Here is a 27629-nt window from a genome sequence, read left to right on the forward strand (position 1 = left end):
TTCAGCTTCCAGTTGTGACCCCTTGTCCCTGTGTCCCCTCTCTGGAACATCCTATCTCTGTCCACCTTGTCTATTCCCCGCAGTATCTTGTATGTCGTTATCATGTCTCCCCTGACCCTTCTGTCCTCCAGTGTCGTCAGTCCGATTTCCCTTAACCTTTCCTCGTACGACATTCCCTTGAGCTCTGGGACTAGCCTTGTTGCAAACCTTTGTACTTTCTCTAACTTCTTGACGTGCTTGACCAGGTGTGGGTTCCAGACTGGTGCTGCATACTCCAGTATGGGCCTAACATACACAGTGTACAGTGTCTTGAACGATTCCTTATTAAGGTATCGGAACGCTATTCTCAGGTTTGCCAGGCGCCCGTATGCTGCAGCAGTTATTTGGTTGATGTGTGCCTCCGGTGATGTGCTCGGTGTTATGGTCACCCCAAGGTCTTTCTCCCTGAGTGAGGTCTGTAGTCTTTGTCCTCCTAGCCTATACTCTGTCTGCAGTCTTCTTTGCCCCTCCCCAATCTTCATGACTTTGCAATTGGCTGGATTGAATTCGAGAAGCCAGTTACTGGACCACATGTCCAGCCTGTCCAGGTCTCTTTGCAGTCCTGCCTCATCCTCGTCCGATTTAATTCTTCTCATCAACTTCACGTCATCTGCGAACAGGGACACTTCAGAGTCTATTCTTTCCATCATGTCGTTCACATATATCAAAAATAGCACTGGTCCTAGAACTGACCCCTGTGGGACCCCGCTCATAACAGGCGCCCACTGTGATACCTCTTCACGTACCATGACTCATTGCTGCCTCCCTGTCAGGTATTCCCTTATCCATTGCAGTGCCCTCCCTTTTACATGTGCCTGATCCTCCAGCTTCTGCACTAATCTCTTGTGGGGAACTGTGTCAAAGGCCTTCCTGCAGTCTAGGAAAACGCAATCTACCCACCCCTCTCTCTCGTGTCTTACTTCTGTTACCTTGTCATAAAACTCCAGGAGGTTTGTGATACAAGATTTGCCTTCCATGAACCCATGCTGGTTTTCATTTATAATCTTGTTCCTTTCCAGGTGTTCGACCACTCTCCTCCTGATAATCTTCTCCATGACTTTGCACACAATACATGTCAGAGACACAGGTCTGTAGTTTAGTGCCTCGTTTCTGTTTCCTTTCTTAAATATGGGGACTACATTAGCTGTCTTCCATTTCTCAGGTAGTTGCCCAGTTTCAAGGGATGTGTTGAAGATTGTGGTTAGAGGCACGCACAGCATCTCTGCTCCTTCTCTAAGGACCCATGGGGAGATGTTGTCTGGTCCCATCGCCTTCGAGGTGTCAAGGTCACTTAAGAGCTTCTTCACCTCCTCCTCAGTTGTTCGTATGTCATCCAACACTTGTTGGTATATTCCCTCTTGATGTTCCCTTCTGTGCTGTCTTCCCACAGCCCTTCCTGTCTCTACTGTAAAAACTTCCTTAAATCTCCTGTTCAGCTCCTCACATACCTCCTGATCATTTCTTGTGAGTTCTCCACCTTCTGTCCTTAATCTGATCACCTGGTCTTTGACTGTTGTCTTCCTCCTGATGTGGCTATACAACAGTTTCGGGTCAGTCTTGATTCTCGATGCTATGTCATTTTCATACTGTCGCTGGGCCTCCCTCCTTACCTGTGCATACTCATTCCTGGCTCTGCGACTGATCTCCCCATTTCCGTGTGTTCTCTGCCTTCTGTACTTTTTCCATTCTCTATTGCACTTTGTTTTTGCCTCCTTACACCGTCGGGTAAACCAGGGGCTCGTTCTGGTCTTCCCGTTGTTACTGTTGCCCTTGGGAATCAACCTTTCCACTGCCTCCTTGCATTTTGTTGTTACATATTCCATCATTTCATTTACTGGCTTTCCTGCCAGTTCTCTGTCCCACTGGACCTCCCGCAGGAAGTTCTTCAACCCTATGTAGTCCCCTCTTTTATAGTCAGGCTTTTCCCATTCAACTCCTGTTATTCTCTCCACTTGCAGCTCTACTATGTATTCAAAGCACAGAACCACGTGGTCGCTAGCTCCTAGGGGACTCTCATACTTGATGTCCTCAATGTCTGAGCTGCCCAGGGTGAACACAAGGGCCAATCTTGCTGGTTCATCCTCCCCTCTCACTCTGGTAGTGTCCTTAACATGTTGGTGCATGAGGTTTTCCAGCGCCACGTCCAACATCCTGGCTCTCCATGTTTCGGGACCCCCATGTGGCTCCAGGTTTTCCCAGTCAATCTCCCTGTGGTTGAAATCCCCCATAACCAGCAACTTTGCTCTGCTGGAGTGAGCTCTTCTTGCCACCACAGCAAGTGTGTCCACCATTGCTCTGTTGCTCTCTTCATATTCCTCTCTTGGCCTCCTGCAGTTCTGTGGTGGATTATACATCACTGCAATGACCACTTTGTGTTCCCCAGCCTGAAGTGTACCTGCTATGTAGTCTCTTTCTCCCGTCTCATCTATGCCTTCCATTTTCTCGAATTTCCATCTGTTTTTTACGAGCAGAGCACCCCCACCTCCCCCCCTGCCCCTTCTATCTTTCCTCATGATCTGGTATCCTGGTGGGAAGATTGCATCTGTTATTGTCTCCGTGAGTTTTGTTTTTGTAACTGCTATGATGTCTGGGGACTTCTCATTGATTCTTTCTTGCCATTCCTCATGTTTATTCGTTAATCCATCTGCATTTGTGTACCAAACCTTCAACTTCTGTTCTAATACTGTAACTGTGGTGCGGGGAGTGGAAACAGAGGGATCGGTGTGTGATGGTTGGTTTGGATTGTTCAGTTGCCTTGGGGGTGTCGTGGCTGGAGTCCTTTTGCAGGTGTTTCTGGGGGGTGTGCTTGTCCTTCCATTTGATCCTGGGTTGTCCTGCTCTCCTTTTTCATTTCCTCCCATTTCTCCTTTCGTTTTTGAACTCTCTCTTTCATCGTCTTCCTTTCGTCCTGTGTTCTGTCTCGATCGAGGTACACACTCCGGAACTCCTGCTGTGTGTGTGTGTGTGTGTTTGTGCGTGTGTGTGTGTGTGTGTATAGTATATTATTGTGACCACGAACGAGTGGTATTGATCAATAACAACATTGCACTAGCCAAGGACTCGAACTCATGCTGCTTTGGCCTTCCTCATGGTGGGCGAAAACGCATGACACCCTACTCCAAGGATCGTATGGTCCAGTGGATTAGGGCGTCATGCGTTTTCGGCCACCATGAGGCAGGCCAAAGCAGCATGGGTTCGAGTCCTTGGCTAGTGCAGTGTTATTATTGATGTATATAGTATATGCTTGTACTTGCATGTGTAGTGTGACCCAAGTGTAAGTAGAAGTAGCAACATGTACCTGAAATCTTGCATGTATATGAGACAGAAAAAAAGACACAAGCAATCCTACCATCATGTAAAATAATTACAGGCTTTCGTTTTACACTCACTTGGCAGGACGGTAATACCTCCCTGGGCGATTGTTTTCTACCAACCTACTATATTTTAATGAACCGGCTGTTGTATTATTTTAGTGGGAAAATGCTAAAACCTTAAGAGCAATATAGTGTAGGGGTAGTAGAAAGTAATTAGACTTGATCCAAGAAAAAGGATAATACAATCAAAGGGAAGCACTAAACCCACAGAGGTCATATATCACGATAGGGATGGAAGGCAATCAGGCTGAACCCAAGGAATGGAATTATAGCTCCACTTTATAGGACCAAGAGCCCTCCAGACAGCATCAAGGGACCTCCCATGAGCTCCAAAAGGGAAATAGTTCTGATTCCTTGGATCAAGAGGGCTTCAGCAGCCTCCAGGCACCTCCCTTTTTATTTATTTTATGTCTTTGCAAACAGTACATTGAGATTTTGTGTTTACAACAGTGGGCTGCAATGCAAAGAGAGCGTCTATTATGCCTAGGCATAATGGGCCAACTTAACATTATTGGCTAACAGTCTACTTAACATTAAGGTTTATATCATAATTATACGGTAGGATAGTAATTATTTCATAGTTGTACAGTAGATTATTAATTATAAATGAATCAAAATTTGTATAAGACAAAAGATATATTCATATATTCAAAAATGATTTTTGTGAAAACAATGATTTAATTATATTTCTGTCAACAGTGGATACAAGGTTCAAGGTAATTGTTGAAGTTATGATGTGGGAGAACATAGGTGAGTCTGTGTGTACTGAGTATTTAGTGTTTAGTCTAGGGTGATTAAGTGGCTTTTGAGAAGAGTCTTAAATTGATTGTCAGACTGTGTTACTTTAATATTTTCTGGTAATGAATTCCATATTTTGGGGCCCTTTATGTGCATAGAGTTTTTACAGTGTGATATGGACACGAGGTATATCAAAAAGAGATCTGTGTCTTGTGTTGCGGTCATGTGTCCTGTTTAGGTTGGTGAGGAGAAGTTTGAGTGGAGGGTTTATATTTGTGTGTATTGTTCTGTGTATGTAGTAGGCACATGAATAAGTATGGATGTTCTTAATGGTGAGCAGATTCAGACTTTTGAAAATTGGTGGAGTATGCTGGCGGGAGTGGGAATTTGTTATCATTCTTACTGCTGCAATTTGCTGGGTTATTAGGGGTTTTAGGTGATTGGATATTGTTGATCCCCATGCACAAATTCCATATGTAAGATAAGGGTATATGAGTGAATGGTACAGTGCCAGGAGAGCTGATTGTGGAACTTAGTACCTTATCTTTGATAGTATGTCTACAGTCTTGGAGATTTTCTTGGTGATTTGTTGTATGTGTGTCCGGAACTTAAGGCTGCTGTCAAGGTGGATACCTAGGAATTTTTCCTCTGTGAGTCTTGTGACTGATGATCCATTTAGCGTTATGTTAATTGGATCATTTGCAGCTTTGTTTCCAAACTGAATGAAATAGGTTTTATCAGTGTTCAGGGTAAGTTTGTTAGTCATCGTCCAGGCAGATATTTTCTGTAATTCGGCATTGACTGTGTTTGCTAGTATGACTGTGTTTAGGTGGGAAAAGACATGTAGTGTCATCTGCAAATAATATGGGTTTGAGTAGCTGTGATGCATTCGGTAGATCATTGATGTAGATGAGAGAGGAGTGGTCCAAGGACACTTCCTTGTGGGACTCCTACTGTGATTGGTTGGGTGGAAGAGTGCATCATTTGCATACACATATTGAGTTCTGTTACTAAGGTATGATTTTAGGTAGTTGAGGGAGTGGCCTCTGATACCATAGTGTATTAATTTGGAGTACAGCAGTTCATGGTCGACTATATCAAAAGCTTTACGTAAATCAATGAAAATGCCCAGCGGGACTTTTTTTTCAAGTGCTGTATATATTAGTTCTAGCATGTGTATGATAGCATCATTTGTGCTTTTATTATTCCTGAATCCAAACTGACAAGGGTTTAATATGTTGTGTGAGACGAGGTAGGAATAGATCCGTCTATGAATTAATTTTTCAAAGATTTTAGAGAGCAGTGGTAAGTTAGATATTGGTCTATAGTTATTCAAGTCAGCTTGGACACCTCCTTTGTGGATCGGAGTGACCCTTGCTATTTTGAGGATTGGTGGGAAGGTAGATGATTCAATGGATTTGTTAAAGAGCGTTGCAATAATTAGTGACAATACATGTACTTGAGAAGTTTTTTTGTACATAAAAGCAGGCAAGTTGTTTATGTCTCCTGCCTTGTTTTTAAGGGTGTTTATGATGAGCGTAACTTCTATGGGGTTGGTTGGAGCTAGGAATAGCGTATTTGGGTAGGTACCTATGAGGTAGTCTGATGGACGGGTGTTTGCGCTTGGTATTTTGTTCGCTAGATTTTTTCCTATGGTGGAGAAGAAAACATTGAGTTTGTTCACTGTTTCAGTAGGTGTGAGTAAGGGTTCATCTAATTTTGTTAGTTTGATTATTTTGTTTTTGGATAACTTTTTAGTTCCAAGAATTTCAGATAGAGTTTTTCAGTTTTTTTATATCACCTTTGATGTTATGTAATCTATTTTCATAATACAATTTTTTAGAACTTCTTATCAGGCTGGTAAGTGCTGACGAGTAACGTTTAGACTGTTCTCTAGTTATTTGACCCATTCTATACTGTTTTTCATATTTGTGCTTTGTGTTAATGGATTTGAGGATGCTTGGTGTTAGCCAGGGATTATTCAGTCTCTTTGCTGTGATCTGTCTAATTTTTGGGGGGCAATGTTTGTTATAGAGGCTTAGGACTTTTTTTAGAAAATTATTTATACATTCATTCATATCTGTATATGTTTCGAGCTCATTTTGCCAGTCAATGTTATTCATAGCTGCTATAAAGTTGTTAACTGCTGTCTCGTTATGTAGTCTGAAGGTTACTTTAGTAATGTTTACCTGGAGAGAGTTCCGGGGGTCAACGCCCCTGCGGCCCAGTCTGTGACCAGGCCTCCTGGTGGATCAGAGCCTGATCAACCAGGCTGTTACTGCTGGCAGTTTGCCCAGATTAGTTATGAGAAAGGTTGGGTAGTGGTCTGTAGTGTTGATGACCTTTCTAGTATTGTTTCAACACTACCTGGGGATGGAAAGTACAGTGTTGGCACTCTGAAGGAGAGGTGTTAACATTGCAGTTTTATAACTGTAGTGTAAGCATGCCTCTGGCAAGACAGTGATGGAGTGAATGATGAAAGTTTTTCTTTTTTAGGCCACCCTGCCTTGGTGGGAAACGGCTGATGTGTTAACCCGTAAACGGTCCAAACGTATATATACGTTTTTTCAACATTTGAAAGTATGTAAAAAAAGTAGATCTTCTTTTTGTTTTTCTACATTTGAAAATGTGTAAAAAACTTTGATCTTTTTTTTTGTTATATTTGAAAATATGTAAAAAAAACTTAGATCTACTTTTGTAGCACTACACATGTGAACGTAAATCTGCTTGGACCATTTACGGGTTAATAAAAAAAATTAAAAACTTCTTTCTTAGTTTACAAGGATGCCTCTTGCTCTCCATGTATCTGTCAAGTCTTCCATATCTATTTGTTATGGCTCTTATAATCTTACATGGGGTTATTGTGTCTCCTCTTTTCCCATAGTCAGTTAATTAGAAAATATTATTACATTGTCTTCACATATAATGACTCTAGGCAAGCACACTGCTGCACAAACACTGCCAGCAGGTTAGGTGCTGCCCCATTCACCCAACTCTACTTCACCTCACAATTTACAGAAGCTAGTAAGCCATGAAGCTAAAACTTGAGTTTCAGTAGTAAATATTATTATTATTACATTCATGGGGAAGCACTAAAGCATAAGGGTCATACAGTGCCTTGGGAAATGGAAGGCATTCAGGCTTGATTCAAGGAATTGGAGCATAGGTCCAGTTCCTTAGCTCAAGAGCCCCTCGCCAACATCAAGGAACCTTCGTTGAGGGGTTCAGTAGTAAACACATGCACTGCAGTAGATTGCAATGGAGATGCATGAACATCTGGCTGCTTCAACTGATCGTGCACCATCCCTTCTGTTTAACCTCTATTCACTCACCAAAAGAGCATCTGGCTTACTGATTGGCCACAGCTCCATAGCAGACTAAACTTGGAGAGCAGAAACCTGGGTCTACATGAACATAGCCTACATAAACATAGCCCTTCACTTGACATGCACAGCATGCCAGTGGCTTCTTTTGTGCTTAACAATATTGTATTACATGTAAACTACATTTTTCATACTGCACACAAAAAATAAAATTTGTTTATTAAGATGCCTCCATTCAAGAATTTTCTTTTTAGTGTCGGGGAAAAAGATGCTTTAATATCAAATGATCTGACATTACAATTAATCTTCTGGGTAAAATCAGAGCATTAACAATGATACAATATACAGTATACATACAACATGACTTATTTTTGAAAGATAATAAATTCTAAGATAACTCAAAGTAATAACATTAACAATATTGCTAGCTGTCATAATCTTTATTTGGTAAGAACGTACAAACTGATAATACAACAATGAAAGATTAAACAGGAGTGGACAGTATTATAAATTTTACTTTTATGCATAGTGACTATAAAACCCTATAAAGAATTATCTGTGTTTATACATAATATGCAATATACAGGTGCTCCTCAACTTACAATAATTCGCCTTATGATATTTCGACTTTTGCAATTACCGTATTTTCCTACACGAGGCATGTTTTTTTTCCACATACACACAAATGTCTTGGAAAATTACTCTGCGCCTTATATACTCAAGGTCAGGGTGAAGGGTAGGTTTTGAGTTACACTTTAGCATAAAGTAAGAAAGGTAATTAGCCCTCTGAAAGACCCCAGTTAACTTAAACATCCCTAGTTATTTTGAAAAGCCAAGGCTGTCTTCAAGACTCTTGACTGTCTTCAAGACCCCTGGCAGTCTTCAAGGCCTTTGGCCTTGTTGTGTGCCTTTATGCTGGAAAATACAGTACTCTGGAAGGTAAGACACATGAGAAACAGTTAGGCAACTTTCTTCTGAAATGTTTCGCCTACACAGTAGGCTTCTTCAGTTGAGTACAGAAAGTAGGCAGGAGCAGTAGAGATGTAAAGACGATGTGATCAGTCCATCACCCTGACAACCTCAAATCTACAAATTCAAGGGTGATGGACTGATGAAACTGAAGATAATTACCCAATATTAAGGCAGCAAGTCCATAATTTGTATTCATTTATTTACTTTTCAATACTGGTATTTAGTTAGTTGCAGTAATTATTTGTTTATTTACTTATTCAGTGACAGTAGTTATTCACTTGTTTATTAAGCATATAATATTCATATTCGACATGATATTTTCGACTTACAATTGGTTTGCCAGAATGTAACCCCTTCGTAAGTTGAGGGGCACCTGTATGTTGATATATTTTTTAATCTTATTAAGTTCAAATAAACAATGAAGAATCTAGAAAACTGCTATTCTGAAATTAGCCAGGTACTGAGTATATGATCCACAGCCTGAGCAAAATTTTCAGCAACATATGATGGTTTTGGGTTTACAGTAGATTCATCCCCTGGTCTATACTTGCCAGTCTTGACCAGAATGCCATGAAGACCAGCATTCATCGCTCCACATACATCATCTCGAGCATCCTGCAACAAAGACAGCAAGAATACTATTATCTTTCTGAACAGTACATGAAACTATAATTTTCATTTTATTATATTCAAAAAGAAGTGCTAAACCCATGTGGGTTATTTAGTATGCATATAATGAGAGAAAGCTGCATACAGTCATACTCCACTTTACGTCATTTTGGCCTACGTCGAATTTGCCTTTACGCCACTGTTCTAGAATAAATTTCAGTTCAGCAAACATTACGTCTGACTTTACGTCACTCAGCAATGTTACCTATGTCATAATTTTTTTTAATTGTGTTAAGAACATAAGAAAGAAGGAACACTGCAGCAGGCCCACTGGCCCATACAAGGCATGTCCAAGTCACCCCCTGGCTTCAACCAATGACCCACCTAGTCAGGTCAGGTCACATCCACTTAGAGCAGGAGCATGGCATCAGACCTATTAGCACAAGCTAGTCAGGTCCAGCTAACACCCACCTATACCCACTCATATATTTATCCAACCTATTTTTAAAACTACACAACATCTTAGCTTCTATGACGGTACTCGGGAGTTTGTTCCACTCATCCACAACTCCAATTCTGAATCTGAATTTTTCCAACTTCAAACCATTGCTGCGAGTCCTGTCTTGGCTAGATATTTTGAGCAAGCTACAGTGGACCCCCGGTATTCGATGACATCGGTATTCGATAAATCCAGTATTCGATGCATTATATCGCAAAAAAATTTCCTCGGTATTCGATTGAAAACCCGGTATTCGATACGATTCGTATGAGACCTGTCCACGTGTGGCCTGAACTACCCCGTGTGTGCAAGTGTTTACAAGCCAGCCAGTGCGCGCGCATCTAAGGATACATTCGGTACATTCTATATTATCCATATTATCACTGTGTTTGGTGCTTGTTTCTGCAAAATAAGTCACCATGGGTCCCAAGAAAGCTTCTAGTGCCAACCCTGTGGTAAAAAGGGTGAGAATTAGTATGGAAATTAAGAAAGATTTTGAAGGGTTTGGGGCTAACCCTGAGAACCTATGCCTGTTGTGGAATCCATTGTGCCTACTTCAAAGATTAAGGAAATGTGTGCACAGTGGCTTGAAGTGCAAACCTTTATGGATGAAAATCACCCTAACACAGCTATTGTAAGCTGTGCTGGTGACTATTACAATGACAATGTTGTGGCCCATTTTAGACAAATCGTAAAGGAACGGGAGGTACAGAGCTCTATGGACAGATTTGTTGTGCGACAGAGGTCCAGTGACTCAAGCTGGTCCTAGTGGCATTAAAAGAAGAAGGGAAGTAACCCCGGAAAAGGACTTGCTACCTCAAGTTCTAATGGAAGGGGATTCCTTCTAAACACTAACACCATCCACACTCTCCCCTCCTCCCATCCCATCAATCATCACCAGATCTTCATTAAAGGTAAGTGTCAATTATTTTATTGTTATTGTAATTATTCTATTGCATTAAACTTAATATTTCATGTAGTAAAAATTTCTTTTTTTCATACTTTTGGGTGTCTTACATGGATTAATTTGATTTCCATTATTTCTTATGAGGAAAATTGATTCGGTTTTCGATATTATCGGTATTCGATGAGCTCTCAGGAACGGATTAATATCGAATACCGGGGGTCCACTGTATTTACATTCCCTTTATTTATTCCTGTTTTCCATTCATACACCTCAATCATATCATCCCTAATTCTATACCTTTCTAGAGAGTGCAGATTCAGGGCCCTCAGTCTATCCTCATAGGGAAGATTTCTGATACACGGAATCAACTTTGTCATCCTCTTTTGTACGTTTTCTAGTTCATTTATATCCATTCTGTAATATGGTGACCAGAACTGTGCAGCATAATCTAAATGAGGCTAATTGTGGCAGTCCCTGTCCTATCAGGCTGTTGATTGCCTCTGAAGCAAGACACTGCAACAACACTTGAGTGTACACACTAATACATATGTATGCATTGGTAGATAGTAAGCTCAAGCTCCTTGACACCATCTCATAACCATTAATGAAAAGTTTTATCAAAATTCATGCTGGTTAATTCACTAAATAACATTTTCTAAAATACAGCTATACTACTTTGGCAACTAACAATACATTATAGCTTCAATTAACTAAAAGATGCATGTTCACATATTTAGTTGAAATATCAATTTAACCCGTAAACGGTCCAAACATATATATACGTTACCTACCGTAGTGCCCCAACTTTTTTGAAAAAAAAAAAAATCGTTTGTTTTTAATAGGAAAAAAGAGCATATGGTACCCAGGCATCCCCAATTATTTTAATATGACGCACAGTGAGTGCGCACACCCATTCTCTCATGTCTAGGTGACTCAGGCTTATTGTGGCAATGATAAATGTATGACCAATAAAACATATATATACATTTGGGGCACTAGCGGTAAAAACGTATATACACTGTATACATTTGGACCGTTTACGGGTTAATATACAATCTCTGTAAAGAATATAAAAGCACAAAACCGTGACTTAAACAATACACAATTAACACTGAAACAATACACAATTAACCTACAAACAGGAGAAAGAAACTCGTACGGTGTTTTGGTCTAACTCGAATTATTAACCACTCACAGTTATTGAGTCAAGTCGGACCAAAATATCATCATAAGTTTCTTTCTCGTATGTGCATGTTATTTGTGCATACAATCTCTGTGTATGTCATTCACTGCTGATGATGATTTAGAAGCAATTTTACAAAAAAATTTAACTGGAAATTCTCTGACTACATAAAGTATACAACATCATACTAACATCTCCGATCATGACTGCCTCTGTGGCACTGCAGCCCAAATCCTCCAGAGCAGAGTGGAAGAATGAAGCTTCTGGTTTACCTACAGCTTCTGACTTACAACCTGTGAAAACAATATGTTACCAGTGTACACAACCTCAGTTAAAACAGATTAGAATTGAAGAACATAGTACTTTTAAAGAATTAATAAGTATAAGCATAAGAATACTCCATGGGGCAGTGGAAAAGGATCCTTTGTCTGTAAGCCATGAGTGTTGTAAGAGGTGACTAAAATGCTGGGAGCTACCTGCTGTCCCTGTCCCTGTTCACCCATCAGTAAAATGGGTACCTGGGAGTTAGTCGACTGTTGTGGGTCGCATCCTGGAACAAAACTGACCTAATTTGCCCAAAATGCTCTGCATAACAAGGGGCTTTCTATATAGTGGTGTGTCATTGATGTCAGCTAGGCCTGTATACCATGTACATGTTTTTTTTTTTTTTTTTTTTTTTTTCAACAAGTCGGCCGTCTCCCACCGAGGCAGGGTGACCCAAAAAAGAAAGAAAATCCCCAAAAAGAAAATACTTTCATCATCATTCAACACTTTCACCACACTCGCACATTATCACTGTTTTTGCAGAGGTGCTCAGAATACAACAGTCTAGAAGCATACACATATAAAGATACACAACATATCCCTCCAAACTGCCAATATCCCAAACCCCTCCTTTAAAGTGCAGGCATTGTACTTCCCATTTCCAGGACTCAAGTCCGAATATATGAAAATAACCGGTTTCCCTGAATCCCTTCACTAAATATTACCCTGCGCACACTCCAACAGATTGTCAGGTCCCAAGTACCATTCGTCTCCATTCACTCCTATCTAACACGCTCACGCACGCTTGCTGGAAGTCCAAGCCCCTTACCCACAAAACCTCCTTTACCCCCTCTCTCCAACCCTTTCGAGGACGACCCCTACCCCGCCTTCCTTCCCCTATAGATTTATATGCTTTCCATGTCATTCTACTTTGATCCATTCTCTCTAAATGACCAAACCACCTCAACAACCCCTCTTCTGCCCTCTGACTAATACTTTTATTAACTCCACACCTTCTCCTAATTTCCACACTCTGAATTTTCTGCATAATATTTACACCACACATTGCCCTTAAACAGGACATCTCCACTGCCTCCAACCGTCTCCTCGCTACTGCATTTACCACCCAAGCTTCACACCCATATAAGAGTGTTGGTACTACTATACTTTCATACATTCCCTTCTTTGCCTCCATAGATAACGTTTTTTGACTCCACATATACCTCAACGCACCACTCACCTTTTTTCCCTCATCAATTCTATGATTAACCTCATCCTTCATAAATCCATCCGCCGACACGTCAACTCCCAAGTATCTGAAAACATTCACTTCTTCCATACTCCTCCTCCCCAATTTGATATCCAATTTTTCTTTATCTAAATCATTTGACACCCTCATCACCTTACTCTTTTCTATGTTCACTTTCAACTTTCTACCTTTACACACATTCCCAAACTCATCCACTAACCTTTGCAATTTTTCTTTAGAATCTCCCATAAGCACAGTATCATCAGCAAAAAGTAACTGTGTCAATTCCCATTTTGAATTTGATTCCCCATAATTTAATCCCACCCCTCTCCCAAACACCCTAGCATTTACTTCCTTAACAACCCCATCTATAAATATATTAAACAACCATGGTGACATTACACATCCCTGTCTAAGACCTACTTTTACCGGGAAGTAGTCTCCCTCTCTTCTACACACCCTAACCTGAGCCTCACTATCCTCATAAAAACTCTTTACAGCATTTAATAACTTACCACCTATTCCATATACTTGCAACATCTGCCACATTGCTCCTCTATCCACTCTATCATATGCCTTTTCTAAATCCATAAATGCAATAAAAACTTCCCTATCTTTATCTAAATACTGTTCATATATATGCTTCAATGTAAACACCTGATCTACACATCCCCTACCCACTCTAAAACCTCCTTGCTCATCCGCAATCCTACATTCTGTCTTACCTCTAATTCTTTCAATTATAACCCTACCGTACACTTTTCCTGGTATACTCAGTAAGCTTATTCCTCTATAATTTTTACAGTCTCTTTTGTCCCCTTTCCCTTTATATAAAGGGACTATACATGCTCTCTGCCAATCCCTAGGTACCTTCCCCTCTTTCATACATTTATTAAACAAAAGTACCAACCACTCCAACACTATATCCCCCCCTGCTTTTAACATTTCTGTCATGATCCCATCAGTTCCAGCTGCTTTACCCCCTTTCATTTTACGTAATGCCTCACGTACCTCCCCCACACTTACATTCTGCTCTTCTTCACTCCTAAAAGATGGTATACCTCCCTGACCAGTGCATGAAATTACTGCCTCTGTTTCTTCCTTAACATTTAAAAGTTCCTCAAAATATTCTCGCCATCTTCCCAATACCTCCATCTCCCCATCTACTAACTCCCCTACTCTGTTTTTAACTGACAAATCCATATTTTCCCTAGGCTTTCTTAACTTGTTTAACTCACTCCAAAATTTTTTCTTATTTTCATTAAAATTTCTTGACAGTGCCTCTCCCACTCTATCATCTGCTCTCCTTTTGCACTCTCTCACCACTCTCTTTACCTTTCTTTTACTCTCCATATACTCTGCTCTTCTTATAACACTTCTGCTTTGTAAAAACCTCTCATAAGCTACCTTTTTCTCTTTTATCACACCCTTTACTTCATCATTCCACCACTCACTCCTCTTTCCTCCTGCCCCCACCCTCCTATAACCACAAACTTCTGCCCCACATTCTAATACTGCATTTTTAAAACTATTCCAACCCTCTTCAACCCCCCCACTACTCATCTTTGCACTAGCCCACCTTTCTGCCAATAGTCGCTTATATCTCACCCGAACTTCCTCCTCCCTTAGTTTATACACTTTCACCTCCCTCTTACTTGTTGTTGCCACCTTCCTCTTTTCCCATCTACCTCTTACTCTAACTGTAGCTACAACTAAATAATGATCCGATATATCAGTTCCCCCTCTATAAACATGTACATCCTGGAGCCTACCCATCAACCTTTTATCCACCAATACATAATCTAATAAACTACTTTCATTACGTGCTACATCATACCTTGTATATTTATTTATCCTCTTTTTCATAAAATATGTATTACTTATTACCAAATTTCTTTCTACACATAGCTCAATTTAAGGCTCCCCATTTACATTTACCCCTGGCACCCCAAATTTACCTACTACTCCTTCCATAACATTTTTACCCACTTTAGCATTGAAATCCCCAACCACCATTACTCTCACACTTGATTCAAAACTCCCCACGCATTCACTCAACATTTCCCAAAATCTCTCTCTCTCCTCTACACTTCTCTCTTCTCCAGGTGCATACACGCTTATTATAACCCACTTTTCACATCCAATCTTTATTTTACTCCACATAATCCTTGAATTAATACATTTATAGTCCCTCTTTTCCTGCCATAGCTTATCCTTCAACATTATTGCTACTCCTTCTTTAGCTCTAACTCTATTTGAAACCCCTGACCTAATCCCATTTATTCCTCTCCACTGAAACTCTCCCACCCCCTTCAGCTTTGTTTCACTTAAAGCCAGGACATCCAGCTTCTTCTCATTCATAACATCCACAATCATCTCTTTCTTATCATCTGCACAACATCCACGCACATTCAGACTTCCCACTTTGACAATTTTCTTCTTCTTATTCTTTTTAGTAATCTTTACAGGAAAAGGGGTTACTAGCCCATTGTTCCCGGCATTTTAGTTGACTTTTACAACACGCATGGCTTACGGAGGAAAGATTCTTATTCCACTTCCCCATGGATATAAAAGGAAAATTAATAAGACCAAGAACTATTAAGATAAAATCAAAGAAAACTCAGATGAGTGTGTATAAATAAATGTGTACATTTATGTGTAGTGTGACCTAAGTGTAAGTAGAAGTAGCAAGACATGCCTGTAATCTTGCATATTTATGAGACAGACAAAAGACATCAGCAATCCTACCATCATGTAAAAACAATCACAGGCTTCGTTTTACACTCACTTGTACATGTACTTGTAGTAAATAAAGATATGTATTATTATTATTAAGGGGCTAATGTTTCTCTTTTCAGGTCACTCTGTCTTACTGGGAGAGGGTTGGTGTCTTAAAAAATATGCACAAGAAGGGAGCATGTACAAATATAATGAATTTAAAATATCTTTAAAACAATTAAAATATTTTGTTTCATGCCTTTATACAGCACAGCATGGGAAAATCTGATCTTCATAAAATATTTATGCCAAAAACCTATGTAGCTCCAATTCTTCAAGTCAAAAGACCCTTGTGGGTTTAGCACTTAGTTATGATTATAGTAATAAAAAAATAAAAAAAACTTTCACCAGCAACATAGCACCCCCTTGAATGATGTAAAATCAATGAGTTCAACCACTATTTCTGAACTATAGTTCCATACATTCCTTACTCCTCTAAGGACCAAATGGAAATGTTGAAGGATAAGCTATGGCAGGAAAAGAAGGACTATAAATTTATTAATTCAAGGATTATGTGGAGTAAAATAAAGGTTGGATGTGAAAAGTGGGTTATAGTAAGCATATATGCACCTGGAGAAGAGAGAAGTGTAGAGGAGAGAGAGAGATTTTGAGAAATGTTGAGTGAATGCATGGGGAGTTTTGAACCAAGTGTGAGAGTACTTGTGGTTGGGGATTTCAATGCTAAAGTGAGCAAAAATGTTGTGGAGGGAGTAGTAGGTAAATTTGGGGTGCCAGGGGTAAATGAAAAGGGGAGCCTTTAATTGAGCTAAGTGTAGAAAGAGGTTTGGTAATAAGTAATACATATTTTATGAAAAAGAGAATAAATAAATATACAAGGTATGATATAGCACATAAAGAAAGTAGTTTGTTATGTATTGGTGGATAAATGGTTGATGGGTAGGCTCCATAATGTACATGTTTATAGAGGGGCAACTGATATATCGGATCATTATCTAGTTGTAGCTACAGTTAGAGTAAGAGGTAGATGGGACAAGAGGAAAATGGCAACAACAGGTAAGAGGGAGGTGAAAGTGTATAAACTAAGGGAGGAGGAAGTTCAGGTGAAATATAAGCAACCATTGTCAGAAAGGTGGGCTGGTGCAAGTATGAGTAGTGAGGGGGTTGAAGAGGGTTGGAATAGTTTTAAAAATGCAGTATTAAAAAAAACCATACCATGGGCGGGGATAGAACCCGCGATCAGAGAGTCTCAAAACTGGTATGGTTTGTTTGCAATCGTGTCATTACGATTTCATGAGTAATGCAGTATTAGAATGTGGGGCAGAAGTTTGTGGTTATAGGAGGATGGGTGCAGGAGGAAAGAGGAGTGATTGGTGGAATGATGAAGTAAAGGGTGTGATAAAAGTGAAAAAGGTAGCTTATGAGAGGTTTTTACAAAGCAGAAGTGTTATAAGAAGAGTAGAGTATATGGAGAGTAAAAGGAAGGTGAAGAGAGTGGTGAGAGAGTGCAAAAGGAGAGCAGATGATAGAGTGGGAGAGGCACAGTCAAGAAATTTTAATGAAAATAAGAAAAAATTTTGGAGTGAGTTAAACAAGTTAAGAAAGCCTAGGGAACGAATGGATTTGTCAGTTAAAAACAGAGTAGGGGGGTTAGTAGATGGGGAGATGGAGGTATTGGGTAGATGGCGAGAATATTTTGAGGAACTTTTAAATCTCGACGAAGAAAGGGAGGCGGTAATTTCATGCACTGGCCAGGGAGGTATACCATCTTTTAGTATACCATCTTTTAGGAGTGAAGAAGAGCAGGATGTGAGTGTGGGGGGAGGTGCGTGAGGCATTACATAGAATGAAAGGGGGTAAAGCAGCTGGAACTGATGGGATCATGACAGAAATGTTAAAAGCAGGAGGGGATATAGTGTTGGAGTAGTTGGTATTTTTGTTTAACCCATAAACGGTCCAAACGTATATATACATTCTCTACCGTAGTGCCCCAACTTTTTTGAGAAAAAAAAATCGTTTTTTTTTTTAATAGGAAAAAAGAGCATATGGTACCCAGGCATCCCCAATTATTTTAATATGGCACACAGTGAGTGCACACACCCATTCTCATGTCTAGGCGACTCAGGCTTATCATGGCAATGTTGAATGTGTGACAAATAAAACGTATATATACGTTTGGGGCACTAGCGGTAAAAACATATACACGTACAGTGGACCCCTGCATAACGATTACCTCCGAATGCGACCAATTATGTAAGTGTATTTAAGTAAGTGTGTTTGTATGTGTATGTTTGGGGGTCTGAAATGGACTAATCTACTTCACAATATTTCTTATGGGAACAAATTCGGTCAGTACTGGCACCTGAACATACTTCTGGAGTGAAAAAATATCGTTAACCGGGGGTCCACTGTATATACGTTTGGGGCACTAGCGGTAAAAACGTATATATACGTTTGGACCGTTTACGGGTTAATAAATGTATGAAAGAGGAGAAGGTACCTAGGGATTGGCGGAGAGCAAGTATAGTTCCTTTATATAAAGGGAAGGGGGACAAAAGAGACTGTAAAACTTATAGAGGAATAAGTTTACTGAGTATACCAGGAAAAGTGTACGGTAGGGTTATTATTGCAAGAATTAGAGGTAAGACAGAATGCAGAATTGCGGATGAGCAAGGAAGTTTTAGAGCGGGTAGGGGATGTGTAGATCAAGTATTTACATTGAAGCATATATGTGAACAGTATTTAGATAAAGGTAGGGAAGTTTTTATTGCATTTATGGATTTAGAAAAGGCATATCATAGAGTGGATAGGGGAGCAATGTGGCAGATGTCGCAAGTATATGGAATAGGTAGTAAGTTACTAAATGCTGTAAAGAGTTTTTATGAGGATAGTGAGGCTCAGGTTAGGGTGTGCAGAAGAGAGGGAAACTACTTCCCGGTAAAAGTAGGTCTTAGACAGGGATGTGTAATGTCACCATGGTTGTTTAGTATATTTATAGATGGGGTTGTAAAAGAAGTAAATGCTAGGGTGTTTGGGAGAGGGGGTGGGATTAAATTATGGGGAATCAAATACAAAATGGGAATTGAAACAGTTACTTTTGCTGATGATACTGTGCTTATGGGAGATTCTAAAGAAAAATTGCGAAGGTTAGTGGACGAATTTGGGAGTGTGTGTAAAGGTAGAAAGTTGAAAGTGAACATAGAAAAGAGTAAGGTGATGAGGGTATCAAATGATTTAGATAAAGAAAAATTGGATATCAAATTGGAGAGGAGTATGGAAGACGTGAATGTTTTCAGATATTTGGATATTTGGGAGTTGACGTGTCAGTGGATGGATTTATGAAGGATGAGGTTAATCATAGAATTGATGAAGGTAAAAAGGTGAGTGGTGCACTGAAGTATATGTGGAGACAAAAAATGTTATCTATGGAGGCAAAGAAGGGAATGTATGAAAGTATAGTAGTACCAATACTCTTATGTGGGTGTGAAGCTTGGGTTGTAAATGCCGCAGCGAGGAGGCGGTTGGAGGCAGTGGAGATGTCCTGTCTAAGGCCAATGTGTGGTGTAAATATTATGCAGAAAATTCAGAGTGTGGAAATCAGGAGAGTGAGGAGTTAATAAAAGTATTAGTCAGAGGGCTGAAGAGGGGTTGTTGAGGTGGTTTGGTCATTTAGAGAGAATGGATCAAAGTAGAATGACATGGAGAGCGTATAAATCTGTAGGGGAAGGAAGGCAGGGTAGGGGTCTTCCTTGAAAAGGTTGGAGGGAGGGGGTAAAGGAGGTTTTGTGGGTGAGGGGCTTGGACTTCCAGCAAGCGTGCGTGAGCGAGTTAGATAGGAGTGAATGGAGACGAATGGTATTTGGGACCTGATGAGCTGTTGGAGTATGAGCAGGGTAATATTTAGTGAAGGGATTCAGGGAAACCGGTTATTTTATATAGCCGGACTTGAATCCTGGAAACATAAAATGCAATGCCTGCACCTTAAAGGAGGGGTTTGGGATATTGGCACTTTGGAGGGATATGTTGTGTATCTTTATATGTATATGCTTCTAAACTGTTGTATCCTGAGTACCTCTGCAAAAACAGTGATTATGTGTGAGTGAGGTGAAAGTGTTGAGTGATGATGAAAGTATTTTCTTTTTGGGTCACCCTTGGTGGGAGATGGCCGACTTGTTAAAAAAAAAAAAAATCACTACATGCAGACTTTTACCAGTTGAATATTCCAGTGCAGCTACAAATGCTCCTGGTCCGAGAGCCAGGCCATCACTGCGTTTGTAATAGCGGGCTCTGTGAATAGCTATGAGTGGGGCACCCTCGAGGAGAATCCTGCAATTAGAAAACATTGAAGAAAGCTTTCATAAACAAGAGAATCAACCTCAGATAAACGAGAGACAAAAGAAAAATGGAATGAAAAAAAAAAAAAACAGAATTCCCAAGAAATCCACAAACTGGAAATTAAAACTGGACATTTTAATGTCTCAGAGCATTACAATGTTAAGAGATCAGATGATGGATGGGGAAAATTAAAATTTCACCTCATTTTATTTACAGTTTGGGAGTTTATTATGAATTATTCCAGCCTCTTTGATGTGTCTTATTTTTCATTAAAACAAAAGTTATATTCTATGTTTTAGAAGAATGCAAATAAATTAATAAAAGTCAACAGATATACAGGATAAAGTATCCCACAAGCCAGACATTAACAGCAACATCCAGTAAGTGGCTCCTAGTTATGTACTTTGTTAGTTTAAAGACTGTCACTATATAAGGACCCTTCAAGAAAGGTTCCTTGATGTTGATTAAGGACTCTTGCTTCAACAAATTACATCTGTCCTCCCCATTCCTGCATCAAACCTGATCAACTGCTTTTTCCAAGGCACTGTGGATTTGAAGTTTAACTTTATTATAATAATAGTAATAATAATTCCCCTTAAATACAATAATATATAACTACTTGCAAATCATTACCTGGAGTTTACCTGGAGAGAGTTCTGGGGGTCAACGCCCCCGCGGCCCAGTCTGTGACCAGGCCTCCTGGTGGATCAGAGCCTGATCAACCAGGCTGTTGCTGCTGGCTGCACGCAAACCAACGTACGAGCCACAGCCCGGCTGGTCAGGAACCGACTTTAGGTGCTTGTCCAGTGCCAGCTTGAAGACTTCCAGGGGTCTGTTGGTAATCCCCCTTATGTATGCTGGGAGGCAGTTGAACAGTCTCGGGCCCCTGACACTTATTGTATGGTCTCTTAACGTGCTAGTGACACCCCTGATTTTCATTGGGGGGATGGTGCATCGTCTGCCAAGTCTTTTGCTTTCGTAGTGAGTGATTTTCGTGTGCAAGTTCGGTACTAGTCCCTCTAGGATTTTCCAGGTGTATATAATCATGTATCTCTCCCGCCTGCGTTCCAGCGAATACAGGTTTAGGAACCTCAAGCGCTCCCAGTAATTGAGGTGTTTTATCTCCGTTATGCGCGCCATGAAGGTTCTCTGTACATTTTCTAGGTCGGCAATTTCACCTGCCTTGAAAGGTGCTGTTAGTGTGCAGCAATATTCCAGCCTAGATAGAACAAGTGACCTGAAGAGTGTCATCATGGGCTTGGCCTCCCTAGTTTTGAAGGTTCTCATTATCCATCCTGTCATTTTTCTAGCAGATGCAATTGATACAATGTTATGGTCCTTGAAGGTGAGATCCTCCGACATGACCACTCCCAGGTCTTTGATGTTGGTGTTTCACTCTATTTTGTGGCCAGAATTTGTTTTGTACTATGATGAAGATTTAATTTCCTCGTGTTTACCATATCTGAGTAATTGAAATTTCTCATCGTTGAACTTCATATTGTTTTCTGCAGCCCACTGAAAGATTTGGTTGATGTCCACTTGGAGCCTTGCAGTGTCTGCAATGGAAGACACTGTCATGCAGATTCGGGTGTTATCTGCAAAGGAAGATACGGTGCTGTGGCTGACATCCTTGTCTATGTCAGATATGAGGATGAGGAACAAGATGGGAGCGAGTACTGTGCCTCGTGGAACAGAGCTTTTCACCGTAGCTGCCTCGGACTTTACTCTGTTGACGACTACTCTCTGTGTTCTGTTAGTGAGGAAATTATAGATCCATCGACCGACTTTTCCTGTTATTCCTTTAGCAATCTGCCTAAATACCAACATTTATATAGTGCCTTCATATACGTGAAGTCTGTGCGTGTATATGTACATTGTCTACTGCTGTTGCACATCACCACACTTGTAGAACTAAAATTCAACACAGTAAATCAGAACACTGTACCAAATACGATATTAATGTTGCCATTTAAAATAAATCCTTAATTCTCTTAATCTGTTCCCCAGTGAGCCATAAAGTAGCAAGCAACAGTGGCAGCTTAAGGCCCATTTAAAAAGTTCAAACCCTTCTTGAAGGATCTCAGAAATTTGTTTTAATTATTTTTTCACTCACCTGAAAGCTTTTGTCATATGTTCATAATCAAAGTATTCTGGAGCTAAGCCAACAAGTACAGCATTTTGCTTCTCAGAGTTAATATCACTAAATTCCTCCTTGGCTGCATCAGCAATCAACATATATGGTCGCAAACTTCTTTTGTCTATTAAATGTCTGGCTGCTGTCAGAGATGTGAAGATTTCCTCTTTATTAATACTGAAGCCGATGCGTGCAAGTCGCTCATGAAGGATACGTTTGGACTCCTTAGTAGTGTTTGTTACAAACTTAATCTTCGCACTTGTTTCTCGCAATCTGAAATGGATTTTTATATTAATGAAGTATTTTTTTTATGCTTTCATTCCACATTAACTACAGTAGCCCTATGGGGGTTATTAATCCAAATCAAGTCACTGTCTTTATCAACCACCTTACAATATCATCTAGCTACATACACTATAGTGCATATTTACTCAGGTTACTAAGTTTATAACACATTTGTTACAGGTATAAAATTTCACATAGTCCATCAATATACAAATAATATTTTAACCTGTAAATGATTTTTGGACAGCAGTTATTTTGCTGGTTAACAGCATAAGATATATAAAATCTATTTTATTAACAGTTGCTTTGATTAGTTTCAATATATTTTAAGATAAATTCTGATAAATTAGACACATGTGCAACTCTTGGGTATCTTTATTGAGGAAACGTTTCGCCACACAGTGGCTTCATCAGTCCATACAAAGGAGAATCTTGAAGAACAGGAGGAGAATGAGGTAATCAGTCCCTCAACCTTGAGTCGATGTGGTCAGTCCATCAATCTCTGAACCATTCATCTACAAACCTGTCAGACACTGCAACTTCTTGGGATCTTAATACTTGGGAATTCTTCGCTTGCCTAATTCTTGGGCATGACCTACTCTGTCTGACTTTTTTGGGTTATCCTAGGTTCTCTACACATATGCTGCTATGTATGATAATTCTATGTAACTGTATTGTGTATACCTGAATAAATTTACTTACTTACTTACTTACTTACTAACATTGAACAAATGTTACACGACCTATGACTGCTTCACCTCTCCTGCCAACGGTTTATAAGCTCCTTCTCAGCACGTATGCCGTATTCTATTCAAGATTGATGGACTGACCACATCGACTCAAGGTTGAGGGACTGATTACCTCATTCTCCTCCTGTTCTTCAAGATTCTCCTTTGAATGGACTGATGAAGCCACTGTGTGGCGAAACGTTTCCTCAATAAAGATACCCAAGAGTTGCACATGTGTCTAATTTATCAACATGTCGGTTCTCTGAACCATTCATCTACAAAGATAAATTCTGCAGAGAAGTAATTGTAGAGCAAAATATTTTAAAAATTATTTAGAATACAGCCTGTCCCCACTTAACGACGGAGTTCCATTCCTAAGACCATGTCGTTAAACAAATTTTTCACAAAGTGAGGAGCATACTATAATGGTAGTGGGTTTGTGTCAACCATCTTTGATATTTTAATGTCACCTTTGATCCAGTTATAACATTTCTGGTATATTCTTAAATGTTTATACAGTAGTGTACTGTATACTGAAATAAACAGAATAGAGGAAATCAGCTCTAATATGCATTATTAAGGTATAAATACTGCTCAGAGAGCCCATCATAAGTCCGAGGTGTCAGTAAACGAGTATGTCGCTAAGTGAGGAGAGGCTGTATACAATTTTTTTTAGGTTTTCAATCAAAGCTTAATGATTATCATATGACTCAAACACCAGACATGATTGATGAATATGACATATATAGTCATGCATCGTATAACGACAGAAATACGCTCTGAGAAATGTGTCATTGCTGTTGTGTGAACATCATAGAGTGTACTTACACAAATGTAGATGGCACAGCCTGCTACACACCTAGGCTATGTTGTATGTTTTTTTCATCATAGACTTGCCTGAAAGCAGATAATTCACCATGGACATTCCTCTCTATTAATGAAAACCTTTTGGTGTTGGGGCCCATGTTTTCAAACTTTTTAAGAAGCTTGTTGAGGTCTGCAAAAGCTTCTGCTAAACCTTTCACTATGAATTTTCTTTGGGGATCTTCTTTATCTTCTCCTGCAGGGCCCATGATTAACAAAATAACACGAGATAAAATCAAGGACAAGGGAAAAATGTTGCTATCAAGAGACAGTAAACACGAGATGTGTGAGGCTGCTGCCGGCGTAACATGGCATACTGTTTTATAGCAAACTTTTTTAATAAGTAGAAAGAGTACACTCTAGAATAACAATAATACTTTTATATAACTGGCAGCACAGTAGGTTTCTTTACATCGCCATTATGTATGCAGTCTGTCATTGATGAAACGTAGTTATGTGGAGCATGACTGTCCAACACTTTGGTATCTTTATTTTTTAAATGTTTTACAAACTCAGTAGATTTCTTCTGTCAAATACAGAGGTGACTAATATTGTATTTGACTGAAGAATCCTACTAAGTACGCAAAACATTTCAGAAATAGAGATACCAGTATTTTGCACACACACACCTATTCATCAACTTGTCAACATCATTTACCATTAATATAATAATACAACAGAGCATTATAATTGGGTGGTTATGCTATATGTATAAACTTTGATAATAGAGGAATACAAATAGATACAATGAGCATTTAAAAAAAATAATTTCACACCCAAACTTAACCTTATAACCTCCTGAAGTGACACACAATAAGGAAAAAATTAACAATTTTTTTTCTGTAGAGGTCAGTGCTGAGAATGGGACATAATCATATTTGATCCAAGGAAGGAGAGGGTAGCTCCAATCCTTTGGATCAAGAATTCTTCACCAGTTTATGAAAAAAAAAAAACTTGAAGGCTTCCCTTTGAGGGCAACTCCTTAATGACGTTAAGAGGCTCTAGATCCAGGGAACTGGACATGTCTCCCATTCCCCAGGTGCTATGTTATCCCTACGGATTTAGTGCTTCACCCTATAGAAAAATTCCACTTTAAGAGGGACCTGGAGTTACTAAACACCAGCACTTTATTGATCCATTATAAATGATAGTATTCAAGTACACAGCCATAACACTAAATGACAAATAACTGTCGATAATCTAATAAAAATCTTTACTGAATCAGTCAGAATAATCTTAATTCTTACTTTTTCAATGCCTCAATTGATCCTGGTATCACAGTATCATCCACATGTAACGTCCCGCTCAGGTCAACTAAAATAGCCCTGATTTTCTTAGCCATTACTGAAAGCAATTTACCACTGCTGGAGACAATATATAAAGTAAAATGTCTGTGGATGGTGACACTGTCTTCCTGAGGTTATATGTAGTTTACTTGTAGGTTTCTTCTCCTGATGGAGAGCAACACAACAATGACAATGTTATTCTTGTAGTTATGGGTCACTAGTGTGAGCTGTTGTAAGTTTATTTTGGTATACACAAATACAGTTATATAAATTATCATACATAGCAGTATATGTGTAGAGAACCTGGGATAACCCAAAAAAAGTCAGTGACTTATCATTTGAGTCCTTTGGTGATCGACTATTCTATATTAGATACCTTTAAACTGCTAACAAGTAAGTGTATTTAGGCACAGATACGCGTAAGTACAATTATCATACATACATAATGTAAATTATCTAGGATAACCCAAAAAATTCATAGGTTAGGATTTTGTTCGATTAACTCTTGAGATCAAGACCCCTATGGTAATAAGTAACTTTCTTACTTTTTTGGGAGTTATCCTAGGTAATTTATGCACAAGTTACTGTGTATGATAATTTGTGTAACTATTTATGTGCACCTATACCTAAATAAATTTATTAAAATATTACAAGGACTCCAATATCTGACTTTTTTGGGGGTTATCTTAGGTAATATACATATGTGTTACCATGTAAGATAATTGTACTTACGTGGACCTATACCTAAATAAACTTACAAACTCAATAGTCAGGCTTTTTATATAATCTTTTAATTCCCTTCTCCACAACATTAGCCTAATAAATTTGCGCCGGCCGTTATCCAGTTAATGTGAACCTCAGATGAAATGCTCAGAACTGTGCTCACTCTGAGGTCCTTTTTGACATTATTATTATTATTATAATCAAGGGGGAAGCGCTAAACCCGTAGGATTATGCAGCGCCTGGGAGGGGGATGTGGAAGGCATTCAGGCTTAATTCGGGGAACTGGAGCACAGATCCAATTCCCTAAATCAAGAGCCCCTCACCAACATCAAGGAACCTTCCCTGAGGGGTCCTCTTTGACAGATCTTTGCAACCTTTGCCTGCTGTATAATCCTCCGGGTTTAGCGCTTCCCCTTGATTATAATAATAATAATGCAACCTTTGCCCCCGAGCCAATAAATATTTCCGGTCTTCTTTTCCCTTTCCCAGTTTTTCATAACTTTGCATATGTTGGGGCTAAATTCTAATAGCCATTTGTCAGACCAATTCTGCAGATTGTCCAAGTCCATCTGTAGGTTTTCATAGTCTGCTCATATTTGTATTAATAAGCAGAGGTGTCTGACTGCTCGAGTTCAGACGAGGGAGTCGACCTGACTTAAACTGGTGCCTTATAGTTCCCGTTTCTCTCTCCAGAAAAGATAAGATTTCGTTCAGATTTTTAACCCAGATAAGATAAGATAAGATAAGATTTCGTTCGGATTTTTAACCCCGGAGGGTTAGCCACCCAGGATAACCCAAGAAAGTCAGTGCGTCATCGAGGACTGTCTAACTTATTTCCATTGGGGTCCTTAATCTTGTCCCCCAGGATGCGACCCACACCAGTCGACTAACACCCAGGTACCTATTTGCTGCTAGGTGAACAGGACAACAGGTGTAAGGAAACGTGTCGGAATTTCCACCCGCCGGGAATCGAACCCGGGCCCTCCGTGTGTGAAGCGGGAGTTTTAGCCACCGGGCCCAGGAAGGTTAGCCACCCAAGAAAGTGCGTCATCGAGGACTGTCTGTCTTATTTCCATTGGGGTCCTCAGTCTTGTCCCCCAGGATGCGACCCACACCAGTTGACTAACACCCAGGTACCTATTTTCTGCTAGGTGAACAGGACAACAGGTGTAAGGGAACGCGTCGAAATGTTCCCACCCCGCCGGGAATCGAACCTTGGCCCTCAGCGTGTGGAGCGAGAGCTTTGCCAGCCAGGCCCCGGGGTCACCAGGATGAAACTATTTCCTTTATAATTCCCAGCCAGATTTGGGCAACATATTTTCCCCGGGTTCCCGGGAAGTACGACCATTATCTTGTCTAGTTTTAGGTAGTTTCTGTGTAC

The 27629-nt window shown here is 39.8% G+C and overlaps 1 protein-coding gene across 2 annotated transcripts; it reads right to left on the reverse strand.

Annotated features, from left to right (window-relative positions):
* Positions 1 to 4480: 4480 nt before the first annotated feature.
* LOC128702219 (haloacid dehalogenase-like hydrolase domain-containing protein 2) lies at positions 4481 to 27349 on the reverse strand. Of its 2 annotated transcripts, XM_070102659.1 has the most exons (6): positions 26284 to 27349; positions 25487 to 25690; positions 22342 to 22635; positions 20104 to 20219; positions 11837 to 11937; positions 4481 to 9061 (listed from the first exon to the last, which is right to left on the reverse strand). In XM_070102659.1, exons 2-6 carry the CDS (start codon positions 25579 to 25581, stop codon positions 8885 to 8887), a joined length of 783 nt encoding a protein of 260 aa, XP_069958760.1. In that variant the 5' UTR covers positions 25582 to 25690; positions 26284 to 27349; the 3' UTR covers positions 4481 to 8884. The 2 variants fall into 2 exon arrangements, with proteins under 2 accessions (XP_069958760.1, XP_053652367.1); XM_053796392.2 differs by lacking the exon at positions 26284 to 27349 and having other exon boundaries at positions 25487 to 25979.
* Positions 27350 to 27629: the final 280 nt, after the last annotated feature.

Source organism: Cherax quadricarinatus, chromosome 83, assembly GCF_038502225.1.
Source record: "Cherax quadricarinatus isolate ZL_2023a chromosome 83, ASM3850222v1, whole genome shotgun sequence".
Taxonomy (NCBI): Eukaryota; Metazoa; Arthropoda; class Malacostraca; order Decapoda; family Parastacidae; genus Cherax; species Cherax quadricarinatus.